General features: G+C 34.2%; 1 protein-coding gene across 1 annotated transcript; it reads left to right on the top strand.

Annotated features, from left to right (window-relative positions):
* Positions 1-795: 795 nt before the first annotated feature.
* SrpRalpha (signal recognition particle receptor alpha) lies at positions 796-10772 on the top strand. Its single transcript, XM_085949215.1, has 10 exons — positions 796-962; positions 1078-1330; positions 3797-3916; positions 4585-4723; positions 6078-6231; positions 6948-7101; positions 7895-8037; positions 8195-8350; positions 8917-9124; positions 9960-10772. Exons 1-10 carry the CDS (start codon positions 846-848, stop codon positions 10388-10390), a joined length of 1875 nt encoding a protein of 624 aa, XP_085805341.1. The 5' UTR covers positions 796-845; the 3' UTR covers positions 10391-10772.
* Positions 10773-13320: the final 2548 nt, after the last annotated feature.

The raw sequence follows: 13320 nt of genomic DNA on the forward strand, positions 1-13320 counted from the left end.
ATTAAGCCCACGCAGTCAGGTTTTGCACACAAACTTAAAAATCAAATAGCGCGCTCAATATAAGTGAAAAGGCAAAAAAGAATCGTGCACTTTACTACCGACGCACAAGTTAGTGTTAACAATTAAAATTTAAAAAAAATCCAAGTTTAGTGGCACAAGTATACAGCATTTAGCTGGGTCACACAAATTTAAATTCGAATAACCCCCTTAATGTGCGTGCACAAACGAAAAAAACGCGAGCACAAACGTGCAGTAAGTGCAAGAACGTAGTGGTCACGCGGGGGCGGCGCGGCGGCGTCTTGTATAACTCAAACATATAAGTGTATAACCATGTGTTAAATGTTCGTAGACAGTTTCTTTTTTTGGGGCATAATACACACGGTTATACGTTTGAGTTTTGCAAGACGCCGCTGCGCCGTTGCCCGCTCGTCACTGTGGCTAAGCGCTAACGATGCACAAACGAACGCACTAAAAAAAGTTGAAATTTCAACATTGGGTTACCCAACGTTTAGCTGGAACACTTAATTTTAAATAAGAATTTTTCGGTTATTATAGGTGCACAAACGAAAAAAAATAGTGCACAAACGTGCACTAACGATGCACAAACAAACGCACCCAAAAAGTTGGAGTTTTAACATTCTGGGTGATCCAGGTATATGGACCTCGAAATTTTTATTTTCCCAATTTCGATATTCGCCATAGATCATAGAGAATAGGATTATGGCGAGGAAACCTTAAAAATCGTCAATACCATAGACTAATATGTCAATAGTCTATGAAATACAAAAGTGACGTGTAGACGAGACGTCCTTACATGGTCGAAAGTTTTTCTTAATTTAGGTAGAATGTTAGATTTATTTACCATTTTCAGCAAAGGTGGAATTGTGCTTTGGTGCTTCCAAAGTACAAGTGAAATATTCACGCCATCTGTCAATGCTTTAATTCGCAGTGTCATCTTACAGGTAATTGATATTTTGTTAATGTTAATATTATATTCAACCATATGTAATTATTCAATGAGACAATAGGTTTCTTTCAAAGAACACGTAAATTATATGAATATTTATATATTTCTAGGAAAGAACTGGTAACAACTCGTTCGATCACAATTCACTCACACTCCAGTACAAACTGGACAATGAGTTTGAACTCATATTTGTTGTTGCGTATCAGAAGATACTCCAACTCTCGTATGTTGATAAATTTTTGAATGATGTCCATCTGGAATTCCGCGATAAATACAAAAATGATCTTCAAAATGCTACTCATTTTCGCGAGTTTGACTTCAAAAACATCTTCCATAAAGTGCTGCAAAAATCGGAGCAATGGGGTAATTATAAATAATATATTATTATTTTGAACATAGTGCATAATATGCACTATTATGCCAAAATAGTTAATAGTATTGTATCAATCCTTATGGAAGTCTTGGGTATAAATCTCAGATAAATAATCGGTTATAGTGCCGCAGATGACCGCATGACCATTTATCATTTTTTTTTTGCCGGAAACAGTTTATCGCATGTAGACAATTATATTAAATACCTATTTATGTCGGCGGAGATGCTTTTCGATCCAATAATTGTTTGTTTAAAGTTTGATATTTTCATACATTTCGATGCATCATTATCACACACTAAGGTTAGGCTAGGTTGGGTTTAGTTTAAAAATAAAGTTATAAAAGGTCATGCTGTCATCTGCGGCCATTACAAAAAATCATATATTTTTTCTCTCAATATAGTATGGTAAAATTACAGTACAAGTTGCAATCTAATTAAGAACACATTTTTTTCGATATGAGAATAGTTTATCTCAACTTAAGTATCATGTACACACATTGGTCGATTTTATAGAGCAGCCAATCTCTGAAGAAACAGCTCTCAGATTCGATCCCACGGCTGGATAAAAAAATGCATGTTTCAATGTGTGTGTGATCCAGTGCGTTATTGGTTGGACGAATGGTTAATAATCATTCCTCATCAAAAATCAGTTATTATAACCACTACTTCATGGAGGCCCATATGCCCCATATGATAAAGAGCATTGGTGTTGTATGTTTTCCCCACCCCATCCAACCCTTTATTTTTATATCTTCACATTGTCGAGTTGATGTACTCCGGAGTGAATATGGAGAAAAAATGCATTACCATGGACGCTTTGTTGTAAATAAGTCGTGAGAGGTGGTCTGAGCTACTCAAAATTTCTAAAGAGGGTAATGAGAATTTGTAATTTCTAACTTTAATAATTGTACCAGAGAACGTTTACAAGACACTCCCCATGCTCTCCTATGGTTCAGAAACCTGGATGTTAACTTTACGAAATGAACAAACCCTGAACATTTTTGAAAGCAAAATTCTCATCTGTATTTATGTGCCAATTATGTACGGCAACAATTAGACAAATTTTTAGAGAATATGATACAATGTTGAATTTTACAGTCTAGGTTATGTGCACAGTATGAATGACAATGAACCGGCAAAACGAGTAATCTCAAACAATCCAATAGCATGTACAAGTACAGGCAGGCTAGTTGCATTATTTTCATTTCACCGTAGCACAGTTCGCCGTAATCTTTCTTATCGGAAAGAGATCACTGTATACTTACCATACGGTCATATCTATGGCACCAAGATGAAAAAAATATGCGTTGTTCATGGAGCATTGCAGACAATAATGTTCCAATTTTATTAGATCCTGACCTAACCAACTTGACCTAACTAATAATCCAGTATATCGGCTATTTTCAAAATTTGTTTGCCGCTGGCTTCCTGTAACCAACAATAACCGTGTTTTATTTAGACATAAATTTTATATCAGTACTATACGACCCAAAGAGGTTGGAGGGTCTTTAATATAAGACCATATATTTCCACTTTATTACAACATTTCACTGTGAAGTGTGATATGGCGAATTGCATACTTACAAATTTCCGGACGCGGAATAGATTGAGGTACTGTTGTATATTTGGGTTACTAAACTGGAAAGTGGCTACTATAGATAGGGACAGGTGAAGAGAGTTATTGGAGGAAGCCAGAACTCACACTGGGTCTTCGTACTCATGATGATGATGAAAGCGTATCGGCACCCCACCAGACAAATAAAATCTAATAATGAAGACATACTGATGTGTTTATCGTATTTGTCGATGTATGATTGACTAGGGTAGGGTTACCATGTGTCCTCTCTTTGATGCCAGAAATATCGCACCGTGAGTGTAAAACCAAGGCATCTGCAAATTTTTAAATTTCGAGATTAAATGCAAAACAACTGCAAAAGTCGTGAACTTGATAATGTATAAGTGAAGTAACTGAAAAAACATGCAATATTATAATGTAGATATAAACCAAATATTATGGTTTTTTTTTTTAGAAACTATTTCTCCTAACAAAACGAAGACTTCAAACCCTAATATATCTAAAATATGTCTTTTGCAGATGCCTTGGTTTTACACTCACAGTGCGATATGTAAAAATATTTAGGTTTTTACCTTACACTTTGATATTTAAATTTGCTTTTAAGGATTACCGGTTATTTGAAGAATTGCGTGTGCAATTTCTTGCATGAAAAAGATGAAATCACCTATAGATTATTACTGTCTTTTTTGTTTATTTCAGTTACGGGTGTAATTATTAAGCTTTCGGTGAAACAGTCATAATTGTATACTATGTTTTAATATTTTCATGAAATTTCTAAATCTGCCAACATGGAATACATAAACTTTATAATTAGCGATAATAATTGTATTATTATATTGTTTATGGTAATTTATTTTGTTACGCGTCTTTTGCATTTTAGGTAAAGCTCAGGCTAAAATTCCCAAGCAAATGAGAACATTTGAGGACTCACTGAAGTCAAAAAAGACAGTTTCTTCCATGATAGAGCGGAAAGGAGATGAGAAGGAAACAAAAAAAAGTGGTAAGTGTGTAATTTTTTATGTACTTAAATTAATTTATCATCAATTATTAACTTTCATTTCAAGTTATTTAAAAATAAGCTCTTTTTATTATCCTTTGTTATTAAAGAATATAATTGTTTTTTGATAATTTAGAGTGTTTTATTCCCAAAATTGGACTTATTTATGCAGAAAGTAGCCAGTCCACAAAAAATAAAAAAATGAGATATGATATAGATCAGATGCGAGAAGGTTTTCTCTACGTTCTGCTGAAAATAGCCAAGCCACAAAAAAAATGTCTTGAAATAAAATACTATTTACAATTTTACACACATTTTTAATATCATGTTGTTGCTAAGTGCCATTATCTAAGCTCGACATTATTGTGGACTGGCTACATTCTGCATAACTACATTCAATTGTAACATGTATATCACATGAATATGGTGTGTGAAATATCATTTTTATTTTCATAACGACAGTAAGTATATAATTTGAATGATTTGGCTTGACTTGTCCTCCTTCAAACACTAAAAACATTTATAAACGTAAAATAAATAAACAATATTTCTTCATGGATATTAACGCGTTATTTGTGAATAAAACCTCATTTATATGTTTAGAAAACAGTTATGTAGAATTAATCGCATATTAATTATTATAATGTTGATCCTTTATCTTTTATTGGCAGTAAAAATTGTTGAATCAAAACCTAAAAATGAAACAAATGGCAAACCTGTCGTTGATAATGACTATGAAGATGATGTCATCGCCGCAAACAGAGCTAAAATGGCACAGAAATTGGCAACTAAAAAGAAGAGCGAGAAGGCGTAAGTATTCCATTTCATTTTAATTTAATTTACTGCACTTCAACTTTTGTCTGGATTTGCATATTTTCTTGATTGACTCCTATTACTCTACTAATTTAAATATCTACCTTTTGTATTACTTATTAAGAAAAGAGAATATATTATGACCGTTCGAGGTCCTAAGCGCATTGACCTTAATAATGATTAGCACATAAACAACAATAGCACTGTAATCTACGTTACGCCATATTATGTTAAAATGTATGTGAAATCCTTTATGCTTATCCGAAGGACCTGAATTTTTCAGTGGCTGTACTGTTTTGTTTGATTTTTGCCTCATGCGTTGCTTTTCTTTTACGATTAATAATGCATACTTGATGCAGATTTTGTTTTTCATATTAAAAAAAAAAATATATATAAAATGATTAAAATTTTTGGTACTGTTCGGTTATGAGGAATACAGCGGCAAACACATTTTGAAAATAGCCGATATACTGGATTATTTGTTGGGTTAACCTAACCAAACCTAACCTAACCTAACCCAACCTAACATAACCTAAACTAACCCAAACTAACAAATAATCCAGTATATCAGGTATTTTCAAAATGTGTTTTCCGCTGTATTCCTCAGTACCAAATTTTTCAGTAGGTGGGTACATATATATTTGTCAATGACATATTAAATGGACGACTCACTTCATACCCGGCGCGCACGAGAAATTGTGCATGAAAGTCATTCACAGATGTATAGGTAGATGTCACGTGACCATTGACGTATCCGTTTCCATTATGCGATACAAGCTTCGAAAATTTATAGTAATATAACCTTTATTGTAATGGCGTATTAGTGTCATGACTCATTGCGTTAGAAACAGATTCTCAGTTACTTACGACTTCTCGGAGATTAGACGCAAGTGAGCCCAGCGAATCGACTGTCCAATGGTTCCTGTCATTCAATTGCATTGCATAAACATTCATCAATATCTTAAAATGGCATTTTATAAATAATAAATAATACTAACACATGCAAAGTGATATCCCATCTTTCTTGGAGTGTTTAGTAGATTTTTTTACAATTTTTAACTAGGCACATTGGCATTTTGTAACACAATAATAACGGTGGAGTCGAAACCTGACAGTCAGAAATTTTGTATGGGCAGACCCAGCGGTGTCGCCAGACTGCTTGCAAGCAGAATGTTCATTTGAGCGTAGGATACCGATATTAAAATATGAATTTTGCCATCCGGCAGACCCGACACAAAGTGAGTGTCATTTTATTTTCTAGATGCTTCGTCCATATTAATGTCATTGATATTTGTATAAGAAAAATTAACAGGGTTTTATTTTATCAATATGAATATCATAATCTTTGCAGGCCTTCAAAATCGCCCAAGAGCCCTGTCCTTGATAAAGCCGGTAAGAAACCCAGAATTTGGGATTTGGGTGGAGGAAATCGTGACCTTCCTGACTTGGATCGCTCCAAGGATAAACCAGAGGATATGAGATCAGATTTTACACCCGAAGCACAGGTAATCATTATTATTATTATGTATCTTTAAAGTCTAATGCAGGCACAACTACTTGTGGCTGGTCGTATGTACACGTATGTAGTTACTTGCATCGACGGCCCATGTGTGCGTTGGCAGATCTAGCGATTAACTGTGGACTCGATGACTACTATAGCAAGTTGTACGTATTTCACACAGCTATGTGTGCGACCATTCCATAGAAGCACTGTCTATAGTTAGTGATCGACACTATGTGGACTAAATCATTTACTTCCTTATTTCGACGATATCTGTACAAATTACTGCTTGACTTCACATCTTGGGAAACATAGGAACAGCTGATTGGCACCATAACAGTAAGTTGTCTTGTAAAATAGACTTCTACTGCGTACTGATTGGGACTTTTTTTAAATTTTTTTTTATTTAATTTTTATTCAAGACAGAATATAGGGGGTAATCATAAGTAATCAATTATTAGACGTGATTTTGCATTAATAATAGAGAAGCCTCCAAAACGTGCTTATTAAAAAATTACTGATTTCTTTTAGACTGAGTGGGATTTCAACACACGTACTTTCCGGACGAGTCCTCTACAACGGTGTTTCCTAACCGCCAGTCCGTAGACTGGTGCTGCTCCACAGACATTATTAAAACGTAACATTGAGAGAAGATTCTGTCATATCTATTTTTATGAATAATTTACTGAATATTATTTTTGAATTTATTGAACCTTACAGATTGTGGGTAAAATGCAAGGAATCATCCGAGATCTGGAAGTCGAGTCCTCAGATGAAGAAGAGGAGAGTAGCGACGATGAGAACGACACTCCCAACAAACAAACTTCTTCGAAATCGGCTAAATCCGGCGGTGGAGTTTTTGGAATGTTTAAGGGTAAACTTTTAACTCATTTTTGTATAATATTATGTAAACTTTTGCCCCATATACATACATCGGCTCAATCATTGCCATAATTTTGAATGTCTTTCGGACAGTCCACGTCGTAAAAATGTACATGCTTTAATCAAAATAACACTAATGGAGACCATGTGTTGTTACTTCCTGTGAAAGAGTAAAGATTTTCCTGCAAAAATAGCCACAGTTTTAATAAACTTGTTTATTTGTGTGCGGGCAGATGTATGTAGGTCTGTCCTGGACTTGGATTTCGAATGGCAAAGTGAAACCTGGGATGATAACATTGCTGCAGTAACCGATGGGAGAAGAAATCATTCGACTAACAAACTCAGTGCTCCCCAACCTATTTTATGCCATGGCACACTGAAGAAAACACATTTTTCAAATTCTTAGTATTACCATAATATAAATTGACATAATATGTGTATTTAACAATTATTTCTTATTGAAATACTGGATGACCACCATTCGAGAAAGATTGCTCACAGATATATTATGTAGTTGAAAATTGTAAAAGGGTCTTTTTTAAGTAGTCTTAGTCATACAATTCTTAAAGTAGTCTTAGTCTTAAAATTACTTTTTACCAAACACTTATTTTGGAGTCAATCAGTTTAAAATGAAAACTGAATATCTTTGAAGAGAATTTTAATGATTTGGTCACTCTGAAAGAGAGTCAATATTAACACCGAATAAATGCTTTAATCGTTATTGTTGAAGTTCAATTAAAATGTAGATATGAGGATAAAAATGATTATTCGTAAAAAATTTTTAGGTTTGGTTGGCGCTAAATCTCTGACACCGGAGACCATGCTGCCGGCATTGGAAAAACTTCAAGATCATCTCATTTCCAAGAACGTAGCGACCGACATTGCCAAGAAACTTTGTGATTCTGTTGCTGTTAAATTGCAAGGAAAGGTAATAAAGCCAACTGATGTTTTTTCAGTTAAAATTTTTGTATCACACATCAAGCGTAGAGAAATAGCAAATAATATTATCGTTCTCATGGATATATTTTTAAGATGAGTTAAATCAAATCAATTAAAATATAACTATATTTGGTAATCATTTTCAGGTTCTGGGAACGTTTGAAAGCATCGCATCAACTGTAAAGAGCACGTTGACGGAGTCTTTAGTGCAGATTCTATCACCCAAGAGGCGCGTGGATATTTTGAGAGATTGCTTGGAAGCCAAGAAGCAAGGACGACCATACGTTATGTCCTTTTGTGGGGTAAGAAATCTACCATTGTTATGTTGCATAAATTTACATAGAGATTTGTGGCAATAGTAGTCTAAAACTCACGAATATGCTTTATGATTTACTGCTGATCAGAACATTTTTTTAAATTAGGTACAAGTATTGGATGTTAGCATCTCATCTGTTGCATCCATGCCCTGGATCATGTTTTGTGAACCTTCTTATCGCTAAGTAAAGTAAATTACCATGATAAATCCTAAACAGAGCATATGGACTTCCACAGAGTGAAGGTTGAATTGTATGTAATGCTATCTGTACTTATTTCAATAGTTTGAATTATCTAAAAAAAATGGTTCATAAAACTTGGTGAAACTGTATACATACCTATCTTGAAATGAACAATTTAACACTTAGACCACAAATATATTAATTGAAAGCAGTATCTTAATTTTATCTAGCTAGTTGTATGGCAGGTTGTAACTCAAGAATTATTAGAAGTGTAATGTGCTTAACTCTGCTCCATAATGGACATCAGAGATTAAGAAGATAAATTTTCAACATCGTAAATCAATAATATGCTAAATTTATCTTTCTTTCAGGTGAACGGTGTGGGAAAATCAACCAACTTGGCGAAGATTTGCTTTTGGCTGATCGAGAATGAGTTGTCAGTTTTGATTGCGGCGTGCGACACATTCCGAGCCGGCGCCGTTGAACAGTTGCGAACGCACACTCGTCATCTTAATGCCCTGCATCCAGAAACCAAACACGGGGGAAAGACTATGGTGCAGCTCTATGAGAAAGGATACGGTATGTTTATCATTGAAATGGACAGTCTATTTTACTTGGCAGGCCGATAGGTAATCAAATATTTGCGAATTAAAATAATCATACGTAATTTGCACTGTTCTCGTTATATTTTATCTTTATCCCATGTAGAACAATGGCTAGAAAGCTTGGCTATTATGTTCGTCTCGGCTTTAAATTAAGTCTCTGAGTCAAATTCACACATTGGTTTTTTAATTAAAATGTGTGTTGAAATCTAATGGGTTAATTGTAAAAATGTCAATCAAGATGCCTTCATGCTGTGGAAGTTTGCTTGTTCCATATTCCAACTTTTTTTACCTATTTCGAATGTTGTCATAATTTTATAATTAAGTCCAGATACTCGAACGGCTTGCAGGATGTCTGTTGGAAATGAAGAGTCCATCTTCATCTCAGTTATAGGCTGTATCACAGTTGGTTTTTTTTTATCATTAAACTTCCACATCTTCCCATTTCATTTCATTCTCAATTATTGTCACCCACTGAAATTTTGACGCTCATTTGACATTGTTTTACCACGTGGCTAGATATTGTAATGCTACATCATAAAAGATTGATATGTATATTTATTTTTCTTAAAACTTGCTTCATTGGAATTTAGTCATTCACTTACAAATATCGACCGATAGAACTGCAGAAAATCCTATAGATATAATTAATAAACAATGCAAGTCTGAACCAATGTATGATTCCAGACTAAATCTGGACGAATGACAAACTTACCCATACCCGTCTTTTCTACTGGGAAGTTTTTTTATATTCATCAACCGGCTACGAGTACTCTTTTTAAATGTGGGATATGTATATAATTTATTTACAGGTAAAGACGCCGCTGGAATTGCAATGGAAGCAATAAGACATGCGAATGATTCAAAGATTGACATCGTCCTGATCGATACAGCCGGGAGAATGCAGGACAACGAGCCGCTGATGAGAGCCCTGGCCAAACTCATCAAGGTCAATGAACCGGACTTGGTCCTCTTCGTGGGCGAAGCCCTCGTGGGAAACGAAGCCGTGGACCAGCTGGTCAAGTTCAACCAGGCCCTCGCCGACCACAGCTCCAATATCAACCCCCATATCATCGACGGAATCGTCTTGACCAAGTTCGACACCATCGACGACAAAGTGGGCGCCGCCATATCCATGACATATATCACCGGGCAGCCCATCGTGTTTGTGGGGACTGGCCAGACTTACACCGACCTGAAAGCGCTCAACGCTAAAGCGGTCGTCCATGCCCTTATGAAGTAGACGTATGATTTACCTTTGTTGCCTTAATATACACAGCTTGCATTATTTATGTAATATGTAAGGGTTGTAAAGAATTTTTAGTGGATATCATTTCTATATGTAATGTAGCTGTGTGTAAAATAATACAATTATCTCCTCTTATAATGTATAATACTTTAAGTGATATCTCATGAGTTGTTTACAGTAAACCAATTTTAATATCATAAAACATTCTTTAGTATAAGGTCATTTTCCCACTGAAGCGATGCGAAAGCGGTGCAATTATAAAAAGTCCAGTGTCTGCTTTATCGAGCGTGACTTACAAAATTGGAGAAATCTTGAGAATTGCTCTGCAAGAATAACTTATCGCAGAACATTGCAATAATACAATCTAATTTCGAAGTGAATCAAAATATATGATCTCTGTATTAATAATTACATAATTATCATGATATTGAGTATGTAGATGTCTATCGGATACACTTCTCATTTTTATTTCTTCGATATTTCTGTGCAAACTTTTGATATTTTGTTTGGATGGATGATAAAGAAACCTTTGATAATTGGATAAAATAACTTTATATGAGGCGTCTAATTACAAAAAGCGACAGGTCCACAATTCGATATTTGCGGGAAACAACGTTTTTATGTTTCAAGCTTCAATTATTTGTTTTCACGTGAGATTATTTTTTCCGTTGTATTCTATGTCGAAATTAGAACCAAATGGCAATTTGTTTCAGCCGATAAACTCTTAAATGTAATAAATATAGGCAAAATAAAATTGGACGTAGCGCTACTTGTACCTCACTTTTTAATTTATTCCGCATAAGGCACATATTTCCGTGGCACTGTCATGAGTTTACCGGATGCTACAGCATGGGAGACACTATTTCCAATATTGAACGTTCCGTTACTGGTTGACTTAAACTCGCGCGAAATCAACCATGCTTTAAATATATGAAACACGGACTTGGCGCTTTTTGTAATAAATCGAGACTTAAAATATTTTTTTTCGTAGGGTTTTGTCGTGTTTTGGAATTTATAGATCGATACATATTGTGTAAAATTATACAAATTATGCATGCATATTTTTTTCTCGATTTTGACCAAATGTGGACTTATCGCTTTTTGGAATTAGATGCCTCATATCTATCTTTCTAAAGAATTATAAAATATATTTTGTTTTATTCATAAGATGTTATGAAAAATAGTGTCTCGAAACTTTGCAATAGTTTGTGTTTCACTCAAGATTTAAATCAGTTGCAATCGAATATAATGACGTTATTGTGCTATATGGATTCGCAATAAAATATTTATAAAATGAAATGGCAGATTCATCGTTGTATTAGAATAAAAAGGTTTTTTATGCAGCTCATGGAAAAGGTTACACAGTTCTTCCTGGAATCCTCTGGTTGTTTATAACTATTACGTCATATATTCATGTAATACAGGGGGTCCTCATTATCCGAGTATTCGTTATCTGAGTCCCCGCAGTTACGAATTTGCAGGGAAATGCAAGAAAACTATAAAAACACATAAAAAAACACAAGTACAATAGCTCATAGTTGTTAACTATCACTTTTAATCCCGCATTGCTACGCTATTTCTGTCTTGCTCACATGTCTTTTTCTTTTCTAAACGTGTCCCAATTAAACCCATATACTAGGTAATTTCGGTCCCCGTTTCGGTCCCAATTACCCTTGGATAATAAAGACCACCTGTATACAAACATGGAAATTTTTCTAGACTCATTTTATACAAAATTCTTGGCAATTTCCCATCGTTAGCTGAAGCGGCTGACATAATCAGTTGCCATGAGTCGGCTGCAGGTTTTGTCACGATCAGCTTTGTTGGAGATGTTGATATAAATTGTGAATAACTATTTTTTCTATAATTGTTTCGCAGTTTGCTTCATTGGTAGAATAACCTTATTAATACGTTATAATTAATTACGTATTTATTGGACTTAATTAAAATACACTACGAAGTATTAGATCAAACCGAACTTCATTGGAATAATAAGTCATGTATATACACTATACAGTATTATAGTTATTGCATTCAATAAGAGTTATCTAACTTATGGTACTTATTTTCTTTTCACAATAATGATTGACAATAACCATTTTGTGAAATTCAAAGTTTATTGATTTTACTGTACACATGGAGACATGTATTGCTGAGCGATAATACCTATATATATTTATTATATAGTTATTATTATTGTATTACTATATTTAAAAAATAAATCTTTGTGTTTATGTTATGATAAATTTGTTAATTTGCCATAAATTGGTTTACATTGTGTATGATTAAACTGTTAATTTTTATACAGGTTGAGGTAATAAATACTTCTTGTGTAATGCACTTCATATTTGTTAATAAAAGTGATACTTAAAATACTGTTATGTTTTATTTCTTAGTTAACATTTTATTTTTTTGGTTATATTTATATATATGTATTGATAACGACGTATAAGGTATAAATTAGAGCTATTTTAAGGCTGCGATTGAAATCGAGTTGAATGTTGCTCCAGCCATTCCCATTCAGATAGCGAGCTCTCTGCAAAATGCCATTTTCCGTGATGTGTACCTCAGATATTTGAAGCTGTCGACACTCAATATTTTACTCGCCGCTAATCGGAGGGAAATCTGGATCAGGACAGGTGCTATTGCACAAAACTTTAGTTTTATTTGCGTTGACTTCAGTGTTGCCATCTTTTCAAAGTGGAATTATAGTACAGAGCCTCCAAAATTATAGTATTTGGGGAAAAAATATAGTGCGCGTTGTCATCTCTTGAAAATGTATAGGTTTTTTATTTTTCAGAAAAAAAATAATAGAGAATTTGAGAAACTCCGAGACCCCTTTTTATTTAGGTACCTCTTCCGACCAAAAATGCTTACCGACGAATTCAAGAAATTTCATTTTAAACCAAAGTCGAGAGATTTTT

The sequence above is a fragment of the Rhyacophila brunnea genome, unplaced genomic scaffold, assembly GCF_057557595.1.
Source record: "Rhyacophila brunnea isolate RB1 unplaced genomic scaffold, BYU_Rbru_1.0 scaffold_21, whole genome shotgun sequence".
Taxonomy (NCBI): domain Eukaryota; kingdom Metazoa; phylum Arthropoda; class Insecta; order Trichoptera; family Rhyacophilidae; genus Rhyacophila; species Rhyacophila brunnea.